Source organism: Stegodyphus dumicola, chromosome 3, assembly GCF_044657685.1.
Source record: "Stegodyphus dumicola isolate Sdum_Otavi_A_Nest chromosome 3, ASM4465768v1".
Lineage (NCBI taxonomy): Eukaryota > Metazoa > Arthropoda > Arachnida > Araneae > Eresidae > Stegodyphus > Stegodyphus dumicola.
Genome location: NC_140770.1, coordinates 111779104 through 111805093, shown reverse-complemented (window position 1 = coordinate 111805093; position 25990 = coordinate 111779104). Strand labels below are relative to the sequence as shown.

Below are 25990 nucleotides of genomic sequence, written 5' to 3'. Positions count from 1 at the left end.
AAACTAATAATAGCCTGTTGTTAATCAGAAACCTTACCATTGATGTAAATAGCATATTAATACATAAATTGAAGAGCCAAAATATTAAAACTTTTTTTTTTTTTTGTTAATGAACCAATCTGCTAGTGATTTACAATAATGTAACAACCAGAATTTGCTTATATAAGGCACTCTTATCTTGAGAAGAAATGATTATACTATGGTTTCTTTGAAAGTGAATGAAATGAAAGATTTGGGTAACTTTGGGTTAAAGTGCAGAATCGCACACTTATATTGCGCGTATTGATGTGTTCATGGACAAAGGAAGTGTGCAATGCCAAGTTTGTGCAATTTCCTTTTTTTTTTTATTATTTTTTATTTATTTTATTTTTTTTAATGAAAATAGGTCAATGTGTACACCGAGTTTGTGCAATTCTTTGACTTGTTATTTTGAAGTTGATGCAGAATCACCCACTTCTATCGCATGTATCGATGTATACATGTACAAAGTCAAGGGAGTGTGCAATTCTCTGATTTTTTTTTTTGAAGTGAAAGTAGGTTGATGTGTACATGAATACCAGATTTGTGCAATTCTTTGACTTGTTATTTTCAACTTGGCAATTTTGAGAAACGTGCGAAGCAGTGGGCACTTCTGCACTTACCCCAACTTTGAATGAGGCATGATCATGGGAGCAAGGAAGACTCGATTTTGATATCTTTGAAACAGCTAATGTTCTAGGCTTTTGTTAGGCATGTAGAAAAATTCAGCTAAGGGGAAAAAAAACCCTTCATGCAGGAAAAGAAATTCTGGCCACAAAATGCTGATAAATGAAAAAAGTTAAAGATAACCATGTGCAACAACAAAAGGTCAACATGACAAACTACAGCTCAAAACAGTTAAAAGTATATTACAGAAAACTGTCAAACTTGATGATAAGAGGCTGTCAGGGATGCCTATATTATCGTTGATATCAGGAAATTGCAATTGTTGTGTGCCCAAGAGCTCCGAAACTGGACTAGTGATGGCTGGCAAAATGTCTGGTCCGATGAATCTCATCTTTTGTTGTGGCAAGCAGATAACTGAGTCAGAATATAGGAGAATCAGAATGAACTCGTGTGAACCTTCTTCCCTAATGAGAATGTAGAACTTTTAGAGTTTAATGTTGGTCAAATTATGGTCCGTGTAATATTTTTTGTAGTTCAGTGGATCCCTTGTTATGTCTTCTGAAAAGGTACTTTCTAATTTTTTGCATTTCCACCAAAAAGTCAAGAATTTTTTAGTGACTTTCGTTGGTGACTTTTGAGGTATTTATTTTTATCTCTTGTCATGCATCCAGTACCACTTATTTTTACATTTTCTTTTTTCCGTAGAAGACACACACTTTTCTTGGAGGTAATTATACCAACTGATATTTGTATGTAGGGATAATACCAGTTTTTCAAAGTTTTTTTTTTTTTTTTTTTACTTATATTCCTTTATTTAACAATAAATAAGTAAATATTTGTTGTAAGTAAGGTATGACTATCCCCAAACCAGTTTCTGACTTGCATGCTAAAACTTTGCTTGCAATTTTTCACAAAAAGCAAATGCACTCATCACAAAATGAAGTACTAACGAGAAAAGTGAATATTGAATTTTTAATGTCCAAATCTTAATAGCTTGCCACATAAAAACATTTTGACAACATGGTGCACAGTTAAAAGTCGTTAATTCGGACACCCATAATCCGGAATGGTCTATAATCCGGACATCAAAGCTACAAACTTTGTGCGCATGCGCGTAAGACCTTAACGGCTGCAAATATGCGTGTGCGCATGCGCAAAATACATTTATGAATGTGCGTTTAATGTATAACAGACAGTATAAGCTAAAATTATCTAATTCAGTTAATGTTGCAGATTGCGTTGTTCCTTAATCTTCGAATTGGATCCGGCTTATTATTTTTTGCAGACTGTTAGAGCAATTTTGTAAAAGTAAGCTTAAACTTTCGATTATATCAAATAGAATTTCCGATATATATTTGTTAATACGTAAAGGATCTAAAGCAAAAGTATGTTTTTAAATCTGAAATCTGTTTATCAATTTCACGCTGCTCGGCGGGGGGAACGCCGCGGCGCGCAATGATTTGGAAGTTGATCTGTCAGCACTATCCTTATCTTAGGGGTAGATGTTTTTATTTTATTTGCCTTATAATTCCTTTATTTCATCTTGATGTACTCCGTCTTTGATAGATTTAAATCAAATTCCTCGTCATTATAATTCGCTTTCGATAGTGAAGAAAGTGACACAGAGGTTATTAAAAACGAAAAAATTTTGATTGACAAATTAGTCCGTATTCTCGACACAGCAATTATATGACTTGAACAGCGGAACTTTGTAACTCAACAAGAAATCATGTCTGTTTATAGAATTAAAGAGAAAGTATTATCACGTAAAAGGAAGCAACTTAAACAACTTACATTGAAAGAAATGTTTAATAAAATAAACAAATAAATATTAAGCTTTTTTTTTTTTTGTAAATTTTGATACCTTTTAGATCATAATTGTTCTTTATTTCATAAATTACGGTTTCATATTTTTAATTTTATAATTTCTGCATGCCATCTTACCAGATTTAAACTGATGATCTATAATCCAGAAAAATCAATAATCCGGAATCGCCGAAGTCCCAACGAGTCCGGATTAACGACTTTTGACTGTATTACTTTCATGCAACTTTTTGAGACGAGTACCATAATTAGTAAGTACTTTAGAAATAAATCTCAGTATCGTTGTGGATCAAACATGCTTGTTTAGGGCTGTGATGCTTGATGTTATAAATGGTCATTTTCAGCAAAACCTCTTTCGGCTGATCTTTGGAATATGGTAACAGGTAGTTTGGTGACATTTTGGAGGCGATAAACGTTAGTACCTAGGACTTTGGTAATAATGTGAGAAGCACTCAGTTCCGATTACGCATTATTTTGTGTGAGGGAAATGAGAGATCAGGAGATATGTTATGTGACATTAATGGACGAATTACAGTTCTTTAATCGGAAAAGGGGGTAAATTTGGAAAAATTATTTTGTATTAAGCTTCATTGTGTGTTGTGTGAAATAGTGTTGATTAATTTTCGGATTGCATGGCGCTATGTAAAGTGAATTCTAAATTTTTAATACGTAATAATTAATAAGTTGACTACTGGATTTCGGATTTAGAAATTAGCAGTAGTACTGCAGCCGATTGGAACTCTTTCTGTAGGGAAGTGTGCGTGCCACGTAATGAAGATTCTGAAGAAGATTAGGTAAGTTAGTATTTTTAATCATTTGAGGATATTATTTTTATGCATTGTTCTAAATGTAAGGAGTAAATAAATTAATTAAAATGGTATTATTGGAAAATTGTTATTAGCAATGATTTAGTTTAAAGTAATTAGGATTGTAATCTAATTTTTATTAATTTAATGTATGTGCTTATTTATATTTTAAGTAGTGTTTTTTAATTATATTTTAATTTAATGATCGTGATTTTGTGAGTTATATGTTTGTAGTATTTTGGAATACGTTTGAGTAGTATACGTTGAGTATTTTCATGCATTTTCGTGAAATTTTTCTAATTTATGAGAAAAAAGCAGTGTACATGGATATAGTGAAGAAAATAAGTCGACGTGTACATGGTTTAGTGATATTTTAATTAAATGATAGTTATTTTGTGAATTTTATGTTTGTAAGAATTTGGTATACGTTTCAGTTGAAGTAAACGTGTATGGAAATAATTTAAATATTTGACACTGAGTATTTGTAACTATTTTTAATGTTTGCGTATAAATTCGTTGCTGACGTTTATAATATAATAGATAATTAAGAGGTAAAAGTTTTTGGATATTTTATTTATTTTATACTTGGCAATGTTCATTCTTGGAAAGGATATATACTTTTTCGTGATCAGGTAATTTCATATATGTTCTTTTTACCGGATTTAAAGATTCACAAAATTTTCATGCATTTTCGTGAAATTTTTCTAATTTATGACAAAAAAGCAGTGTACATGGATATAGTGAAGAGTGTGCGCAATGCCATTTTTGTGCAATTCTGGGATTTTTTTTAAGTAAAAATAAGTTGACGTGTACATGGTTTAGTGATATTTTAATTAAATGATAGTTATTTTGTGAATTTTATGTTTGTAGGAATTTGGTATACGTTTCAGTTGAAGTAAACGTGTATGGAAATAATTTAAATATTTGACACTAAGTATTTGTAACTATTTTTAATGTTTGCGTATAAATTCGTTGGTGACGTTTATAATATAATAGATAATTTAGAGGTAAAAGCTTTTGGATATTTTATTTATTTTCTATGAGGAAATGTTCATCCTTGGAAAGGGTATATACTTTTTCGCGATCAGATAATTTCATATATGTGCTTTTTACCGAGTTTAAAGATTAAATTTTCATGCATTTTCGTGCAAATTTTTGTAATTTATGAGAAAATAGCAGTGTAGATGGATAAAGTTAAGAGTGTGTGCAATGCCATTTTTTTGCAATTCTGGGATTTTTTTTTAAGTAAAAATATGTCGACGTGTAAATGGTTTATGTGTATGTGCTATTCTGAGAAACGTGCAAGGAGTTTGCGATTGTGCACTTTTTCCCAATTTTGCAGTTAATATTTGTCATGATTAAGCAGTTTTGTTACATAAAATTTCTAGCATAAGTGTAATTCGGCTAGTAGATTGTTGGAAAAAGTGTTGAGTAAATAAAAAGAAAAGAAATATATCTTTACTTCGTGAAGACAAAATGGCGGCGAAAAAAAAAAGTATAGGGTTGCTGTAGCAGAGTTAGTCGCCAGATTTTCGCCAAAAAATCGCCAAGTTACCATAATCCAAAGATCAACCCATCTTTTCCATCTTTCCTTGTCACCTTACTGGTGATTTCTTATTAGTTTGAAGAGCATAATTAGAAGCTCAGATTGCTTCCATGGCCAGCTCAGTTCTCTGACTTCATTCCTATTCAGCATTCAAAGTAGAAAGATAACTTTCTAAAGATTATGATCATTTCTCTGAATATCTGACACTATTGGGCTCATTACAAGTGAAATTGGAATGTAATGAACTGTATAGTTTTGCTTTATAAATTATAATTCAGTTTTCTACATATCTGTGTGAGAAAGGTTTTTATCACCAACTTCAATAAAAACAAAGTACTGAAACTAAATGTAAATGAACTCAAACTTATGCTTATCAGCATGCCTCCAAACATAGAACAGGTATGCTAGAATTGGCATTCTTATTCATCACATTAATACAAGTATCAACATTTATTTATTGGACTTTTGTTAGCAAGGTAAAGGTTATACAAACTCTAATATCCTTGAATTAATAACCATATGCTAAATAATTGGGCTTATCTTTGGGATATGGTAACAGGTAGTTTGGCGACATTTTGTAAGGCAATAAAGGTTACTAGCTAGGGCTTTAGCAGTGTACATGGATAAAGTCGAGTGTGCACAATGCCATTTTTGTGCAATTCTGGGATTTTTTTTAAGTGAAAATAGGTCGACATGTACATGGATGATACCGTGTATGTGCAATTCTTAAAAACGCGACAAACAGTGGGCGATTCTGCACTTTCTCCCAATTTCGCACCTATCTTCGTCATGATTAAGCACTTTTGTTCCATAAAAGTTCTAGCATAAGCATAATTCGGCTAACAGAGTGTTGAAAAAAAAATGTTGATTTAAAAAAATAAAAGATATCTTTTCTTCGGGAAAACAAAATGGCGTCCAAAAACAAACTAGCAGGTTGCTGTAGCAGGGTTGGTCATCAAATTTTCGCCAAAAATCGCCAAGTTACCATAATTCAAAGATTAACCAATAATTGCTTTTAAAGGGGATAAAAATAAGGTGGCCTGCTGAGCATTTTGTTTTGTAAAAGTGATGTCCCATTTGAAAACAGTTTAAGAAACACTGATCTACATTAAGATATTACATAATCTGATTACAATATGGATTATGTATTGGCATTAATATTATCTTATAGTTACAAAATTTTGTCGACATAAAATGTGTAGCTAATACTATGCATGAATGTGTTGTGTAGTCAAATAAAGTAAATCTTATTCCAAATTTCAGCTGCATACATCCAACAGCAACTGTTTATTTTAATTAAGAGTTGATAACTAATTTTTAAGACCTGATTAGCCCAGTTAATTATTTAGGTACTTAAGTAATATCCTGTCGACTGGCCAAATGGCATGAATTAACCTGAATTATCTATGACCATGTCCTTAAATTCTGCAATAATGATTAGTGGTTGCCGAAAATTCCTCCAGTGGTCAATGGGATAATACGCAAATACCATTATTTATTAGAAGTCAAACTTCTATTAATTAGTTTCTTCAACTTAACCTTGGCAGTTGTCTTAATTTTTTAAGGTTGGACACTTTATTGTAATCTGGATTGCTGTAAGTGAAAGGAAATTACACTTTAAAGTGTTTTATTAAGTTTTAATGAGAACTAGTTGAATACTTAAAAAATTTGCTGTTTGTATTAAACATTTGAACTTTGTATCAATTGGTATAACCTCTGCGCTTCTTGAGAACACTATCCATATAACTAGAAGCATTATTTTGTTTTTAAGGTTTTCACTACTGTACTAAACAAAATGAAAACAGTCAAGAACTGATCACATGTTAAAGTAATGGTCTAATTGAATTGATGAATTATTGAGAAGGATTTGACCATCATATGGGACATGATGTTGTGGATACGCTTGAGCTCATCTCAGTATTAGCAGCAGAAGTTGTTTCATTAATGTAGTTGTATTGCAGTTTATTTTTTGAGGGGAAGGCTTTTATTTTTACCTTTGTTTACACTTCATCATATTCAAAGTTTAAGCGGTGTACATTAAGTATTTTAATTTCAAATGAACATGTATTAATGATATAATACTGAAATGAAATTGTTTGATATAATACTGAAATGAAATTGTTTGTTTTGATGGATTGAATTGAAACTTGTGACTATTAAAATGTTTTGATATTAAACAGTTCATGGTATATACCAGAAATTATTTCTGATAGAGATATTGCACATTATTATTAATTTGTCATTAAATATGTCTTTTTGAGTATCTGTAATGAAAGCATGCCTTTTTAGATGTGGTTAAGAATTGCAATGTGGAATGCAAAAGACCTCTTCACAAAATTTTTTAATTAAGATAATTTATAGAGGAGTATAGCCTTGATATTCTTCTCCAAGAAATAGTGTTTGATCTTTGAACACAGTTTAATACCTAATTATGATTTGTACAAGCTTGATGGAGTTAGACCAACTAGACATAAGAAAGGTCTGATTATTTTAATTAAGCATTCTGTTTCACAGAATCTCCTTACATTACTACAGCAGCTCAATAGCTATTTCCGTAATTTCTTGCACTTCACAACCTATCACTGTCGTGTCTACCTATATTCCACATAACAGAAGAGCGCATGAGGATGTAGTAGATGATTAACATTTGCTTGGACACATTTATATCATCTTAGTTGGAAACTTTAATGCACAGCTCCATGATTGGGAACTGTAGCAGTAAAACCTACCTAAGAAATATCCATAATTTTGCCAATATGACTGGATTTACAATTGTAGCTCCACAAACCTCAGTACATTATGGAAAAATCTCTGTCCTTTTGCTAGATTTTTTTCCTTGTACATGGAGTCTGGCATAATCATGTGGAAAGCCAAAATAAACTTTCATTGGACCACAATCCAGTGGTTATTGATTTTAATGTTTCTAGCCATAAAATTAAGGAGTCATTAATGAGCCTTTTATTACCAATTGATCTGGTTATACCACAGCCTTAAACAACACATGTTGTGCCAAGTGGAACTGATGCTTTAAATAACTTTACCTGCAAAAAGCTCTTAATGACAGTAGGAAGCCTGTTGAAGATAGAAGATGCAGAAATGCTCATATCAGAGATCTTCTCAAAATATGAAATGCTGTGTATAAAAAATGCCAGCAATATTTGCATCCTCATAAACTTATAAATGAATTAAACCAAAAAGTCTGGTTTCCCATTCGTAAACGATTGGAATCATTATTGGCAAATGATAACTGGAAGCCACTAATAAATTTCAGAAGTGCTACATGAAAATTCTGCTCCCAGATATTGCATGCACCAAAGCTGAGAGGTTGAGCCACTTGATTGTCACTATAAGGTAGAAACATTAACTACAAGAGTTGTTCAAGGTTGACCAGGACTTTTATTTCTTCAGAGGAAATAGATAGCACAAGAAGCACCAAATCATGTCAGCTTTTCAAAGTATTCTCCATGCGTGTCGAGGCACTGTTGCCGTCATTGTGGCAGCTCCCTGATTCCTTTGGTGTAGAAAGAACTTGGTTGTTGTAGCCACTGGAGGACATCGTTTGGCCCTTCATGTTCCAGAAGACACTTGCCATGACCTTTCCAGCAGACGGGTGCTTTTTGCTTTTCTTGGACGGCTGGGAACCTTTATGCCGCCACTCCATGCTGCTTCTTTTGGTCTTAGGGATTGAATTGTGCAACCATGTTTCATTCATCACACATAATGATTTATTGCAACAATCCTTTGCGAAACTGTTCACACTATTCGTACACTTTTGTCCGAGGCATCGTTTGTTCACCATACTGTGCTTGCAATCTTCTGAAAATCTCAGTGGGTTTAACTTTCTCCTTTCGCAAGAAATTTGATTACACACCGCTGCTCCACAGATGCACTGCTTGCTGCCATGTTTGCTGCAGCGGCTGTGCATGCGCCAAATACAAGATCATGCTGGGTGCTGGTTACTCGAGAAGGAATACATTTTGTCACCCGCAAGTTTCATCATGATCCGGCTATTCTATGATTATTAATGTAAGAAAAATCCCGGTCAACCTTGAATGACCCTTGTATAAGAAAGGCATTTTGTCTGTTTCTTGGACCCAGCAGGTCAAATACTGTACTTAGGACATTCTATACAGCTAAATGTCAAGGCCAATACATATTTTCTAAAATTGTGAAATAATATGACCCACATGCTTTTCATTATTTTATACCATCCATTAATCTTAATATTAGGGTATCTAAGGTGCTTCATTTTCAGAAACACTTTACTTGGTGATAATTGTTGTTACGTGGCAGGTCATAGTGGTGGTGTTTTATACAGTCCATTAATCTTCATACGGTCTTCTCCCTGCGACGTGCTGTCATTGGACTAGAGTGCAATATTCAAAATGTATAATCTTCAACCCGTGGCCCACTGAAGACATTTTAGTGGCTCCACATTTGAATATGAAGAATTTTAAGAAATTTTGATTTCAAGAAAAATTGCCTTGTCGGCTTTTTGTCGTGAATTTTTTTTTCTCTTATCCTTGATATTTAAAACATTTTATTGACATCCTTGGTATTATTTGAGATAAAAGTTTCTGAAAATGATGAATTTTTCAAAATTTCACTTTATCTTATGTAATTTTAAAAATAAAAATTTTGACTACCCATAAAATCTCAATTTCATAAAAAGGTTAGATTCTTATCTCTAACAGATTTGCAACAGATGTCAATCTTTCGTCAATACTTCGCCAAAGATGAGCTTGAGCATGAGGTACTATAGAGGAGAGGGGGAATAAATTAACAGAATTCTATTTCTCCTAATGTTGCAATAAGTTGTCAAAGAGAATGGTGATTGTAAACATCCTGTTTGATTTAGTAATAAGCAGATTTTCTACAATTGATTTTAAGCTAGGTTACTCCCTCTCATTCCACATTCTAAAATTTAGAAGAGCTTATGGTCTTTGAATGAGCACGCAATGGCAATTCATGATAACAAAAAAAGAGAAGTTGAAGGAAAAGTGTGATTTTTTTCAAGAAAAGTGATCAGATCTTTATTTTTTTGTTGTACATAAGGGTAATGCAGTTTGCCTTATTTGCAACAACAGTGTAGCTGTGACGAAGGAATACAACATTAAGAGACATTATGAAATACAACATTAAGACTAAGAGCACAGTGAGAAATATTCTGCATTGGAAGTTCATTTTCGAAGTGACAGGGTGAGTGAAGTAAAATCAAATCTTAAATTTTCAGCAATCTTTCTTCACTACAGTGAATAAAGATCTGAAAATAGTGTTCGTGTTAGTTACATGAAAGCAGAAAAAATTGATAAGAGTGGAAAAGCCTTTGCTGATGGAGAATTTTTAAAAGAATGTTTTCAGAGTGCAGTTGATGTGCTTTTGTCCATCACAGGCTCAAGTCATATTGAATATTAGCTTGTCTGGTGTGACAGTCGCGAGACGCATAAAGGATCTCACAACAGATATATTCAGTAAATTAAAATCCAAATGCAAAACATTTGATTTTTATTCTGTAGTGCTGGCTGAATCAATAGATAGAGATACTGCACAAATATCCATTATTATTCGTGGCGTTGATAGAAACTTCACAATTAGGGGAATTAGTCAGTGTCATTGCACTTAAAGGCACAACACGAGGAACAGATTTGTATTCGAGTCTGACACAAACTTTGGATAAATGTGAGTTAGACTTCAGTAATATATCTGCTATAACCACGGATGGTGCTAAATCTATGCCTGGAAAATAGGAGTAATAATATTACTCAAATCTGACGTGAAGGCAAGTGAAAATAATACTGTGATGACGTTCCAATGCATCTTCCGTGAAGAATATTTGTGCAAGAAGTCCTTCTCAAACTTTGAACGTGTGATGAATGTTGTTAAAGTGGTTAATTTCATTCTGTCTAAAGGACTTAATCACAGGAAATTTCAACAGTTCTTGAGTGATTTGGAAGCTGAATATGGTGATGTATTATCTGGAAGTACGTTGGTTGAGCCGAGGAAAGCTGCTTCAGCGCCTGATTTCTTTGAAAAGTGAAGTTCAGCAATTCGTGGAATTTAAAGAGAAATCTATTCACAAGTTCAGTGTTGAGAAATGGTTGACAGACTTTGCATTTCTTGTCGATATTACAGGTCATCACAATGATTTGAATTACCACTTACTGAGAAAAGATTTACTTGTTCATAATCTTTATCACTTTGTGAAAGCTTTTGAGACAAAATTAATCCTGTGGAAGTCAGTTGCTAAATAAAAATTCCACTTACTTTCCAAAATTGATGGAGTGTGTGAAGAACTCTACAACATGGAATTCAAAAAATTATGTACAAGGCATTTCAAATTTGAAAGAGGAATTCAGAAGCAGATTTTCCAAATTTCGTGAAAATGACATGTTTATGAGAATGTTCTCCTTGCCATTTTCAGTAGATGGTGGAAGTGTTCCACCTGAACTTCAATTAGAATTCATAGATTTACAGTGTGTCTCTGCAGTAAAATGCAAGTTTCTTGAATACCCAACATTAATTGAATTTCATTCGAAGACCGAAGACAAATATCCAGGAATTTGTAAATATTCATGTCTTCTGTCTTTGGCAGTACCTACATATGTGAACAGCCTTTTAGTAAAATGAAAATCCTAAAATCAAAAACAAGAACATGGCTGACAGACAGACATTTGGAGAAATAGGAATTGTAACAACATAGATTAAACTGGATGTTAAAGCTTTAATCAAGCAAAAACAGTGTGAAATTTCACATTAAAACTAAAGTAACCACCATCTCATAACCACATAGTAATGTTAGTTTTTTTTTTCTTTTTTTATTGTAAATGCCTTTTGTTATATCATTCTGTACAATCATTTTTATACTTTTTCTTCATAGTTAAAAAAAAGTTGCAAAACTTTTTAATGTTAATTTCCATTTGACTTTTTTGAACCAATGTATATATGAATAGAAATCTGTAACACTATCTCTTCACTTAGAATCAAATGTAGTCTTGCAAAACAAACCTCCCTTTTTATATAAATTTTCTGACTACACTATTTTTTTTGGCAGGCATGTGGCTCGCGGATCTTTGTGAGTTTATTGATGTGGCCCTCAGCCGTGAAAGGTTGAAGACCCCTAGACTAGAGCAAGGGTGGGCAAATTTTTTCATGATTGGGGGACCAAATGAAATTTTTCATATCATGATGCGGGCCAGATTAGATTAAAGAATTTAATTTATATATGTTTTTTTAAAAGCATGTGCCTGTCATTAGATTTAAAAAAAATGTTGAACTTAATAAATGAGAATAAAAACCAAAAAAGTTAATTTATAGATATACCAAATTCTCAATGTATTTAAAACTAAAATATCTATTAGAAATTGGTTATAGGGGGTAGATTTTAAGTAAAAAGTTCAGTTTGGAACAAATATTTTTATTGTGATAACATCAAAATAAATGCAAGAAACAAGAAAAGAATTATAAGAAGAATTAAACTAGAAATAAAAACTAATGAGAAGGATTAAAATTAGTGTGCTCATGATCCGTAATTTCTTCAAAATTTGGATTCATATCATTAGTGGCTATTTCTAAATAGCTTCTAAATTTTAATTTGTAATTCGTGATTTCTTTTTTCTTTTTGTATATTTCAATAAAAAAAAGTAGCTTCACGTAGGTTAGGAAAGCTAAGAATGCTAAATATTTTCCAGCATTATCCACCAGATTTTTAAACATCTCTGGATTAAAAAAAAATCAAAATTTTGTTACTGTTTTTTTCTGCAAATTGGTTTTTAAGTATCAGATTTGATTTTAAATGTATCAATTCCAACTGAATGCAAGGTGGTGCATCGGCGACGTTGAAATTAAGCGTTTGGCTTACTGGCCATAAATCTTTGGAAATCATCAAATCATCTTATAAACTCATTGTATAAGTCACTATAGCTTCATACTTTTCAAAATCACTACACTTTAAGGATTTCTCTCTTTTACCCCAGATTGAGATAAAATTTTGTGTTTTCTAGTGCAAATCTGAATTCAGGCACTACACGTATGGACTCTACATGTTTATATTAGGCAGGAGCCTGGGAAATTGTCACCCCCCCAAAAAAAGGAGTCTTCGTTGCATATTTATAAACTGCTTACAATGGGATCCTACTCCATTCTGCTAGAATTTTAAAAATTTGAACTCTGTCAGCACCCCTCGCTGAAATGGCAACCCAGGGTCACCACTCCCAGGTGCACAGGGACCACAAAGGGCAGGGAAGCTTATCGAAGAAACCAGTATTCTAGCCATCATGCCAGCCCACTCAGATGGCCTAAGCCAGGGGTTCTTAACCTTATTCCATGTCTGGGCACATCTGGCAAACAGAAAACGCTGTCGAGAACAGTAAAAAAAAAAAAAAAAAAAAAAAAAGTATAACAATTATTCTGAATATTTCTTTATTTTATTGCAATCATAATCATCATGAACAATATTGGACTTTAAAAAGGTAACAAAAAATTCAAAATAGTTGCATTTAATGCGATTTTTGGCATTGCGTATACTACAGTAGAAGCCCAGGAATACTCAAAGCTTGGGGCCAGTAGTTGTGTGGATTTTAGGATTTTGCGGATTTTAGGACAAAGATAAATCATAATATTCAGACTGAAAGTGCAAAATAAATAAGGTGTATTGAACACATTTAATTAAATTATTATATATATTATTGCAATAACTTATTATATGCATTAAAGTATTATTACATATATAAATTATTTTATTCATTGTATTATATATACACAGCATCAAGGTTTGCCCATTTCTCCTCGTGCAAAGATTTCCGATGTTAGAATCACTGTTGCTATAAAATTTCAACAGTTTTTCTTTATTTCTTCATATATCATACACAATCGTATCGCAATTCCATACAATGCTGCTATAAAACAAGAAGTAACACCTGTCTCCATCTTTTGCAGAATTTGCACTTTTTGCATTACCGTCAATGCAACGTTCGTACGTTTTTCAACATTGCAAGCAGTAAAATCATGAGTACGTTTCTTATCTGTAATTGTATTAAAAAAGGCTGAAATTTAAAATATTCTTAATTTAGCCACAAAATATCCAGATAAAGAAAAAGGGAGCACTAAATAATCTTGTGAAATAACAAAGCTCAGAAAATACAGCAACGTGAATCAAAAACTTGAAAGAAGAGTTGAGTGAATCATCTGCTTTCTTACCTCGATGCAGATTACAGGGGAAAAAACTCTTATCATGATGTCAATAATTTGGTATTTCTGACTCATTAATACTAGGTAATTATGGTGTCATTATTCTGTGAGTATTTTATCTTCGATATTTCGTACTCAAATGTTATGGCTTCCAGAACCTATAAACTGTATGTTTATATTTTTAGAGGCAACGTGGATTTCAGGAGTTAACGGATTTCAGGTCGGTGAATTTTTGGTATTTGTTTGTACTATATAGCGGACAGTTATGAGCACACAAAAATAGCTTTTCAGGCACATTTCAGGCGCTCGTGGGCACAGGGTTAAGAATCCCTGTCCTAAGCCATAGCTGTCTGGGACAGTATAGGCTGCCCTTTGTGGTCATAAGCACCAGATCTGTGTTATTGAGCCCCCAGAGCCACTGCTGCCATAGTAAAATACTTAAGCCAGTGTACATAATCCCAGGGGGGGGTCATAGAGGATAAATAAGTTTTACTCTCAATGAAATTCTGATAATGATATTCATGCTTATTCAGATGATCATGGCTACGTATGTAAGGGCTATCTGCTTAAGGCAGGGTTCGTATGGTCCTTAAGAATCCTTAAAAGTCCTTAGATTTTTTGGAATCGATTTTTGGTCTTTAAAAGTCCTTAATTTTCACCAAAATCGGTAGAAGGTCCTTAATTTTAATCATCTGAAATTTCTGTCTGTTTTTACGACTGCCATTTTGAATGTGAATTAGCATTTTGGAAGAATATTTTTGGCGTTTCACTGACATTTATGGTTATCTTTTAAATGGGTGCATGGTTTATAATTTGTTTCTATTTCTAATATAAATGATGGAATACTCGAATTTCTAAGCAAGAAGTGAAACATTCGAAATTCATTTTTTTAAAATAAAGAGCTCTTAAACAACTTTTCGCTTTGGGGATGTGAATTTTTTTATTAAACGGTTCTAAATTTGGCGACTTATCAACAGTTTGGCGATTTTACGATCAGCTTCTATAGAAAATTTTTAATTCCGAGATCTGAGAATTTTTCGACGATTTTTTTTTAAAACATTGTAACATTGATAAATTTCATTAAAATAATGGTAATATATTGAAATTATATTTAAAAAATAAGATTAAAATAAAACATCATTATTTTTTGCTTACATATTATAAAGTTTCATTTTGGCAACTTGTACAATATTTTTAATCTGAAAAATAAATAAGGTATAATGCTATAAAGCACAATTTACGAAACAACTCTTAGCGAAAGCAAAATTAGCTATGTAATTAATTAAAAATGTCTTCGTTTTAATTTTTCATAGTAAAGAGTTTTTCCCATGTGATTGTCTCAGAATATTCAAAATTCTCAGAATATGCACCAGTTTTCTCTATAAAATTAATTTTACACTTTTTCCCACCTTTTTTTTTTTTTTTTCCAAAATATTTCTGGCTTTTTGCTGTTGCAGAATTAGTAGGGATAATTTTTCTTTAGGATTTTAGACATCGCAGCTTGGAAAGTTTAGAAGGATTTGAAGGCCAGATTTATAGACCCACGATTCTAGAAGATTCAAGAAATATGTGACAAAATGAAAAATGTCTTCATGGTATCGACATGTAATTGATGTATTTTACAGAAAGTTTGCAATGAATTTCTTTCTTTTTGGAGAACATCTGGAAGAACAATGAAAATATAATATTTGAATGTTTTACTTCTGATACTAGAATCTTAACATGTTTATTTTCCCTTTATTTTCTCTACTTTTCACTAGATACAAGCATGGAAAATATCAAAAACGCTTCTAATCTTATCACATGAGTAGGAATTATAGATTGGGATGTTTTTATTAATAAATAAATTGAAAACTTACAATTTAAAAGATTCATCTAATATGTCTTAATGCATCATACACAGAGCTGGTACACATTTTCCCACCTGATGCAATCTCTGTGAATCCTAAATTCTGCTGCCTAGTGCCCTTCTAATTTCTGCTTCCAATGTCTGCTCTAAATTCTAAAAGTTTTGCCATTTCTAGATTTTGTTGTTCGGTGTGTCACTAAATTCTAAAAATTCTGCCACATCAGCTCTGTAACCTGCCTTTACCATATAGATTTCATATTTCTTCTGAATGTTCATATTATTAAAGAAATCAAATTAGCTGCTTTTTGTATAAATTCTAAATGCATTTAGAGTTTTTTAGAATAACAGAAATCCTTAATTAAATCCTAAAATTCTAAAATGAAAAGGAAATGTGTTTAAGAAAGAAACTGAATACATAAAGAAAATTATTCTAGTTATTGTTATGTAAATTACCCGATTGTTTATGATTTGAGCCTTTACTATAATTTCCCCTTTCTATTTTCTCATATGATAGAGTTACTGAGCCAAATTAAATTGTATAATCTTTGACCGCTAGTCCACATTTTTAGTTTGAATTAGACTGTTCTTGTTTAATTACGTTACCGTGAGCTGTAATTGATTTTGTTAGCATCAGAAAATACCTTTATGGTATAAGTTACTTTTAAATAAGAAGCTTTGTCTGATACTGTAAATATGTTCAGACATAGCAATAATATGCTTCACGTCTGTTGGGAGGTTTTGGACTATTTAACTTTTACCAGATCAAGTAAACCCTCATAGGTATTGTGGAGAGGTTGGCAAGTTAGGACATAAAGCACACAGAAATGAGTGAGGGCATTGGTTTGCATATTGAGACAAATCTTTAATTGTTAGAAAAGGTTCCCAAAGAGAAGGAAATTGATATAAAGTAGCCAAAATGGGAAAGCTTCAAGTTAAAATGACGGATAATTATATTTTTTGAGTGTTGTTGTTACATAAATGTTTTGTAGCTTTTAATGTGTAATTATCCTAATGTCATAAATTACATGTATTTTAAACTGTGAAATGTTATTAGATTTTGATTTTAATAATGGTTTTTTAACAAATATTGTTAAAAATAAAATTTAATAGTGGCCATGTAAATCCATAATGACTAAGGTTATCAAACTACCTAATTTAATTATTTATAACTAACTGCTTACCCTTAAAAATTATCTTTACATATTACAGCGAGTTATTTACTTTCATTAATACTCACTGCGGTCACAAGATAAAATAAAAAAATGTAAAAATTCAAGTAAAACTTATTCTTTGCATCTAGTGAGACTTAAAATAGTACAAAACAGTTTATCACCTCTGCTGCTTTCATGACTTATTGGAACCTTAAAGTATATCAACTGGGTTACAATCCCTGGAACTCTACACGAAGCTGCGACACTAACGGCATCAAACAGAGCCTGACTAACTTTCAACACTTGTCAACCGTGTCTAGGTCAGTCCTTTCAGGTTTGTTCTAATCCAGCAGGTCTCTCTCTAGACAAGCAGCAGTGGTGACAACATTCAGTCTTTTGTAAAGAATCATGCTGATTATGATCTTACTTCTCATTTCAACCTATGCCATTTGACATAAAATCTACTTGCTATTTACTAAACCTTTAGACTGACCAAGTATGTGACAAAATGAGACATAAAAAAAATTAACATAAAGCTAACGGTTAGTAAAACGTAAATGTCACTTAGCTTGTTTCAAATATGTCAACTATTATAAGTTTAAAAAATTTAATGCTACTTGATAAATTGCATGAAGTTTATTTTATTCAAACCTATGAATAATTATGTTAATTAATTCATGTTTATTAATAATGCATACTATTTAGGGATCTGTTTCATTTTTAAGATGGTATTACAAAAGTGAAATTAAGGCATGGATAATATTAATTGAATTTTTTTATTCAGTTCCCATTTGCTCATAGGTCCTTAATTTTTCATTAATGGTCCTTAAAAGTCCTTAAAAGTACTTAATTTCCGTGTGCATAAATGTGTACGAACCCTGTAAGGGAAAGGGTACCTACATCTAACAAATTTTAAAAGAAATTGTCTAATTGTCTTAAATAGTAGCACACTTAAATAAAACCACTTAACCTCCATGCAACTTTATTGGAATTTTGCTACATATGGGGTTGAGAGAACGGTAGTATACATTGGTAGTTTAGGGTGAATATTCTAGATTATAATAAGAGCAGTTACTACACAGGTAGTGTACACTGATAGTGTAGGGTGAATCTTCTGAATTACTATTGTAGAGCAGTTTACTACACAGGTGCCTTCAAATATTTATTATGATGTAAATATTTTTAATATTTAAATATGTTTGTATACAGGGTGATTTAGAACTATTGTTTAAAAATCGGCATGTAAGTCAGGAACACGAAAACAAGTAAGATTCATACATGAACATACAGTTGCAAACTTACTCCAGACATGCTACATGCCCACAAAACCAGAGACTGAAAGATTGAGAGATTAATAGAAAGTAAACGAGAATGGTAATAATGGAAAGTAAACGTATGGAAACTAATATTTGGCCAAAGGGGTATGATGCTGTTCCTAAGTTGGAAACTACAGGCAGAAACGGAATTCCAAGTTGGGATTTAATGAAAAAACTGATCAGTTGTGATTTTCCAAAGATTTTCTTCCATGGCCATTGATAAAACCGTAAAAAAATTTTCAGCTTACCATCAACGAAGATATTCTGCCATTAGAAATAACATTTTAATAACCTTATCATGCTTCCATTTCATCCATCTGTCAGTTACACCACAGCTGTTCACACATTTTTTTAGACTATTTTCATTGTAGTTACAGAAATATTTTGCCTAAACTTTTGTGTTTTAAATTATGCTTTTGATAACCCTTATCCTTCACTATCTTTTTACACCATAATTTCCAAGACAGCATTTTTTAGTAGCAGAAGAGATATTTTATTCCATTCCTTTTGAACAGCTTTCCAAAGTTCAAGGAGGGTTGTAGGTCAACGTCTGAACAATCCACTTTTTAAAAGTCTAAAAGTGCAAAAATACATTGGTGCTAAATAAGGAAATTTAGTATGGATATGAATGAAAAATATGGTCTTGATACCCATTTCTTATTCCCCTTTTTCCAGGATATTAGCAATAGATTTTGACTTGTTGCTGCTTCCTTTGTCTTGATGCAGTTCTACCGATTGATGGGACTCTGGGTAAAGAGAAGATATTTCAAATTTGAAATTTGGGCATAAAATAGGCTCCTGATAATATATGGAGTTGACCTTAACAGTTTTCTGCACTCTCTTTAATTTTTGTTTGCCGTTATACCAAAAACCAACAGTAATCATAAAATCCCTTTGAAAAATTTTCTTTAGGTTCTTTGAACGATGGTCTAAGATTTTTTCTCTTCTTTGATGATAATGAGTGGATCTGTTTTTATTGCAGTCATTTAATATGTCCAATATTTTTCAGAATAATTGTTTATCATAGAATTCTCTATTCTATATTCTGTAGCATGTTTTGCTTTCAGTGATATTTTGTGGAGAAAGACCATGTGTATTACCTTTTTTTTTTTTTTGGCCTTTTTGAAATGGACACTGTGCATGCATTTTAATGATTATGCAACTGCCCTTTGAGTTCGAAGATTTTTCTTACCTTTGCAACATTCCAAACATTCAATTTTTTCGTTGGATATCAAGGTTCATATAGTTCTTAAAAGTCCTTAGGGTTTTTTGGAATAGATTTTTAATCCTTAAAAGTCCTTAATTTTGACGAAATTCGGCAGGAAGTCCTTAATTTTAATAATTTGAAATTTCTATCTGCCATTTTGAATGTGAATGAGCATTTTAGACAAATATTTTTGACGATTCATTGACAATTATAGTTAGTTATCTTTCAAATGGATGAATAGGTTCATGGGTTATAATTTGTTCCTATTTCTAATATAAATGGTGGGATAATTCACGTTTCTGAGCAAGAAGTGAAAGATAAGCATTTTGAAATTATTTCATTTTTTCTAATGAAGAGCTCTTAAACAACTTTTCGCTTTTGGAAATCTGAAATCTTTATTAAACGGTTCCAAATTTGGTGATTTCAAGACCAGTTTCTATAGAAAATTTTCAATTCGAAAATCTGGGAATCTTTAGATGTTATTTTTTATAAAACATTATAACATTGATCAATTTTATTAAAATAATGTTAATATATTGAAATTGTATTCAAGAAATAACATTAAAATGAAACATTTTTATTTTTCACTATCACGTATATCATAAAGTATCATTACTTTCCATTTTGGCAATTTATTATACAATATTTTGAATCTGAAAAATGAACAAGATAATAAATGTATAAATTGCTCTTTAGCACAGTTTTCAACAAATCTTAGGAAAAGCAAAATAGCTATGTAATTAAAAATACCTGTGTTTTAAGTTTGCCATCGTAAGAGTTTTTCCCATGTAACTGTCTCAATATGCATCAGTTTTCTCTCTAAAATAAATTTTACACTTTTTTCCTCTGATTCCCCCCCCAACATATTTCTGCCTTTTTGCTGGTACAGAATTGGTAGGGGTGATTTTTATTTAGGATTTTTAGACTTAAAGTTTAGAAAAATTTGAAGGCAAGATTTTTCCAGAAAAATGTCTTCATGGTATTAACACATAATGCATGTATTTTACAGTAAGTTTATGATGAACATTTGGAGAATTTTCAGAAGAACAATGAAAAAAAAGTATTTGAATGTTTTACTTCTGATACTAGAAAGTCTTAACATGTTTATCTGCCCTTTGTTTTCTTTATTTTCCACTAGAACAAGCGTAGAAAGTATAAAAAATGCTTGTTATCACACAGATGGGCATTTATAGAAAGGAATTTTTATATTAATAAAGAAATTGAAAACTGACCATTTAAAAGATTCACCGGAACTACTTTCATATACAGTCATATTATTTGTAAAAAAATTTCTCAAGAAACATTTTTGCCAAGAAACTCCACAATTTTACTTTTCTAAATTTTTTGTTTACATTTCAGAAATGCCTTTTTTTCTTTTCAAAAATTAAAAAAAATAAAAATTAAAGCAATGTGACAATTAAAATAACTCTCTACAAAATTAAAACAATAAAAAGTAAATCCACTTGCCATTCAAAATGGTTCCCAAAAAAGCAAAATATTAATTTCAAACAAAAACTTGCAAGGACAGACATAATTAATAAAACTTCGCCAATTGCACAAAGCATGCGAACCAAAACGTTACGACTTAGCTATGTCAGTCATTTTTCTACAATTCAAAACTACAAGCATTATAATAAAAATTTCCTCTAAAGTCAACTGCAGGAAATCCAGGATCCAAACCTTAAACTTCGTTGAGAACCCCTCAACATTTTTTTTTTTTTTTTTGCCCTCAATAATTTTTCTGCAAATCCACACAAATCTATCAGAAACACAATTCTCCCCCCAAATCTTCATATCAGACTTGTAATTCTCACATGTCAAGTTCAGCTTCAGAAATCTTGTGTCCCAGAAAAACTGAAAAAGTTCACTTCTGTCAGCATGATGACAGCCATGAACAAATGCTTCATTAGTAACTCCAACAACATGTCTTTTTAAACTAGATTTAGCTTGAATACACTCTAAAACACGTGGCTGATAGATCTCCACAATTTCCTTTATGGACCTATTTGCATTATTCAACGCATAACCAAACAATCACTACGACAAAATACAACGACATTTCTCACATAAAAAGGTTGTGAGAAATATACAATCAAAATCTAAACTAAACCATCCAACACAAAATATCGCACATTTGGTGACCACGTCTCCCAGGCCATATATAACATCTGTACTGATTCATCTTGTATGTCCCAATGCGTTATCAATGGTGTAACTGGAGTGGAGCAAGGGGGGACATTGATTTCAGTAATTTCTGATTTAACTGTGTGACATTTGTCATTTAGTTGTTTCATGTGTTATTGCTTCTTGCTTGCATGTGTAATCTCATATTATGAATATTCCATTTTGTCTTTTTGTGGTTACCGGTTCAATGCAATTTCAAAATTTTGGTCAACAGTAAAAAAGGATAATTCTGTATTAGTGTGATTACCTTGGTGCAGTTTGTCAATTTTTGTGGTAGAAAAGGTAGGATGTTTATAATTGCAAAATATTTTTTACTGAGTAAGGTTATATTTTATGTTTTAGTCATCCTGAAAATCAATCAGTAAACCTATTTCAAGCATGTTTTTGTTACTTATATTCTGGTGGATATTTTATGACAATCACTCTAAGAACAGATTTAGAATAATTTTTCCCTTTATTGATTTGGCAGCAAAATACCATGTTTCTTCAGAAATTGTACTGTGGGTTCCTCCATTGGCAGCAAATTTTATAAAATGTATTTTAATTTAAGATAAAAATACTGATCTTTTTTTATTAAAAAATAATTGGAACACAACAAAATAAATAAATAAATAAAAGTAAAAACAAATAGTGTTGCTTTTGAAACTAAAAAATTTATGTTCACTTGATTGCGAAAGTCTTTACATTCTAAAACTTTGGTTATTTATTGCATTACCAAGGTGGTTGCATTAATATATTATATTAATATGCAAGAACCAAAAAAATTTTGGTTTACTTGTTTATGAGCTTGACATTAATTGCGAGTATAAAAATATCCAAAATACAATCAACTTCCAGGTAAGAATGAATATTTATGACTAGTCTTTTTGCAACAAAAGGGCACTTGAAATCATTGTGTTGAATAAACTCTGCATAGGTGATAAGAGGAAAAGACATCCATCTCCTGGGATCCCTTTAATCAAAAGTTTAAATGAAGCATATGCAGATGTTTTGCCTAAATTAAAATAACAAATTTCAGAATACGAGATAAGATATAAATTAGAGTGAAAGAAAAATTGACCACACTATGCTTTATCACAGGCATTTATTCCATGCTTTGTAAGTAGGGAGTATATATTATTGAACAAGTTAACATACTTGATTTGGCAGTATTAAGTCACTAAAAATTGTACATGCTGTTAAATATTTGCTTTGTACTAATTGACATTATATCTTCTGTTTTATAATATATGATTTTATATTTGCCTTTTGTAGTAATCGAGAATGTATTTCTGTAGGTCTGTAACAGATCCTCGTGATGGCCGAAGAGTTGCATTAAAAAAGATGCCAAATGTCTTCCAAAACTTGGTGTCTAGTAAAAGAGTATATCGAGAAATAAAAATGCTATGTTTTTTCAAGCATGAAAATGTGAGTTTATTTTTATAAATATATGTGAATGTGGTATAATTTGTATTTTGCTGATGTGTATTATGATCTGATTTTGAATTTTTGCAGCTTCATTTGTATCTTTTTAACAGTTTAATATTCTGCACCTTTAGTGTTTATGTATATGTGTCTGTATGCAAGGTAAAAGGTATTGTTGCGAGCTACAGGATTGTTAATGTGATGTTTCTCAAATAATAAATCTAAATGAGCAAGGCAAACTGAACAATTTATTATGAAAGAAAGCACAATAATAGCTGGAAGTAATTTAAGGAGAACACAAATATTAAGCAGTTCCTTCTTAGCACATGAAATAAGTCATCAGTCTCATCAGATTAGTTTTGAGGTAAACCCTAATCTGTAACTCAGCTAACCACTTAATTTCGCAGCTGATTCACATTTGAACTCTCTAGCTCTTTGATCCATATTTATACCTGCAACCATTGGCTCTGGAAACTTCGAAAATAATCAGTCATAGGGCTTTGAAAATGTGTTTTTGCGAATCATCAGAAAGTTATCAACAGAAATTGGTGTTGATGCCTGTCAGAAATGAAATAGCCTATATCTTGCATTCTAATTGAGCTATCTTTATAATTCAAATGCTGTTACACTAAGTATTGAAATATCTATAATTATGTGCAAAAAATAAACATTTAAATACAAGATTAAACACAAAATAAACTCAACTACAAACCTAAAAACAATAAATAAATAAATGAAGCACTACAGAACACCACAGCAATACATAAAAATACAGTCGGAAAGAATTCAGATATTTACAAGAATGTGTAAATGAAAATACTAACTTTAATTTTCAATAATCGCCTAATTCTTTGTTCTAATTTGGTTACTTCCTCCTTTCCAATCTTAAAAAAAAGTAACTGTATATATTCTCTCTATGCTTCATTTCAAAATTAATATAATTTTTATATAGCACTCATGATGCAGATAACTTTTCAAATAATAATTTTAGGCTTTAAATTAACCAATAGATATTAAATCAAAACTGAATAGAAATCATACTGAACAAGAGCTTCCTTCTGGGATACATCGGTTTTGCTTTTCCCTTTAGCTGTTGTCAACTGTCTCCTGCTTGCTGTTTTAAAAAATGTAAAAAGTTCTAAGACAGATGCTGACTCTGCCAGTTTGTCTGGTTGGTTAATTAAAATGTTTGTCAACAAAAAGGAACTTTTTGGTTATGCACCTGCCACTATTTTTTGGCATCTGTGAAGGAGAAGCCAAATGCAGGCCAGAACTAACATTAGCTCCATCTGGGAACCAAACCCCCAGGTGATTCACAACCAAAATAGTACACACACACACACACACACACACACAAATGCATGGCAGGTGCATAATGGGAAATATTAAATAGAGCATAACTATAGGTTTCTTCCTATTGCATCTTTTTGATTGCCGACTGCATTTTTATGCATCTGTCTGCCATTAACATATTTCAAAATTATTATATAGTTTTGATTGTGTAAAAAAGTAGGTACTGTTTTGTTATCAGAAACAGATTCAGAAATGTATGCACGGATGTGTGTCTTCATCTATACATGCATATATTGTAAGCATGAATGTATATGTGTGTACTATATGTACACACACACATGTGCATACATCCATACATTTCTGAATCCGGTCCCAATAACGGAACAGCACCAAAACATATTTAGAACTTCATTAGTGTAAAAATAAGAAAAGACAAGCTCAAGAACACATATTAGAGATACTAATAATTAGTAACAAGACTGTGCATAGCAGCTTAAGGGTCCGAGCGGTCCTATTAAGCTTTGAAACAATAGTTCTACAAACTTGCGCACATTATGCTTATTCTTGTGCTAATTGTTAGTATTTTTTAGCCTTCATTAATGCATTTATATATTATATGTAATTTTTAATCAATAGAGCATTTTAATCAAATTTGAATTTAGTGTACTAAAAATTTTAATAATTATTTCATTGCATAATGAAAGCTACACGCTGAAGGAAAAGGCAAGTTTCAGATATAGTTTGAGTTTAATACATTTATTTGTGTAGATAAGAAATCATTAGTTGATGAAGTACTGTCTTCACTCTATAAAAACGAATTTGCAACAAAAATTTTGATTATTATTTTGTAATAAAGATCATTGTGTAACTAGATTCAAGAAAAATATTATTAGTTTGCTAGTTTAGTTCTGAACTGTAACTATGTAAATTATATAGGCACAAAAATGCAGTCTGAAGATTTGTTTCTCCATTGATCATGGGATTTGTAAATCAACTAAAGACTGAGATTGAATATTTTTCATGATTATTAAAATAATGAGTGTGCTGTCTTTAGGGTGTGTTATAAGGAATTCTATGCTGTATAATTTTGAAATTGTTATATAACTTTATTGGAGGTGATAAGGTAAGAATCGGCATAATAGCCAAAAATTTGCAGAACTAGTTTCGAAGGTTTAAACATTAAACCTTCTTCAGCTGCAGAAGAAGGTTTAAACATTAAACCTTCTTCAGCTGCAGAAGCACCAGCATGTGCACAGAAGCTGCACAAGTGTGATATTTGAATGTCTGTTCTGTAGAAGAAAGTTCTATATTTAAACCTTCAATTAATCTTGCAAATTTGTAAATATTATGCTGATTCTTGTTACCTTAACATCTCCAGTAATCATTATCTGGTCTTATTTTAACTGAGATGTTTAATAATTTGCTCAATTTTTATTTTATTAGGTTCTGTCTGCGCTGGATATTTTGCAGCCTCATAATATAGATTTCTTCCAAGAAATGTATCCTTTATTTATTTCTTATATGTGGGAAAAAAGTTTGCTGATATAAATTGTTTTGAATACTTTCTGATTATCTGTAT

At 31.5% G+C, this 25990-nt stretch overlaps 1 protein-coding gene across 1 annotated transcript in view; it reads left to right on the top strand.

The window, feature by feature from the left end:
* LOC118187737 (serine/threonine-protein kinase NLK-like) overlaps window positions 1–25990 on the top strand; it is a 63927-nt gene that overhangs the window by 1196 nt on the left and 36741 nt on the right. The window contains exons 2-3 of the mRNA XM_035358014.2: window positions 22992–23121; window positions 25855–25910. Of these exons, the coding sequence (XP_035213905.1) occupies window positions 22992–23121; window positions 25855–25910 (186 nt within the window). The remainder of the gene's footprint in view (window positions 1–22991; window positions 23122–25854; window positions 25911–25990) is intronic.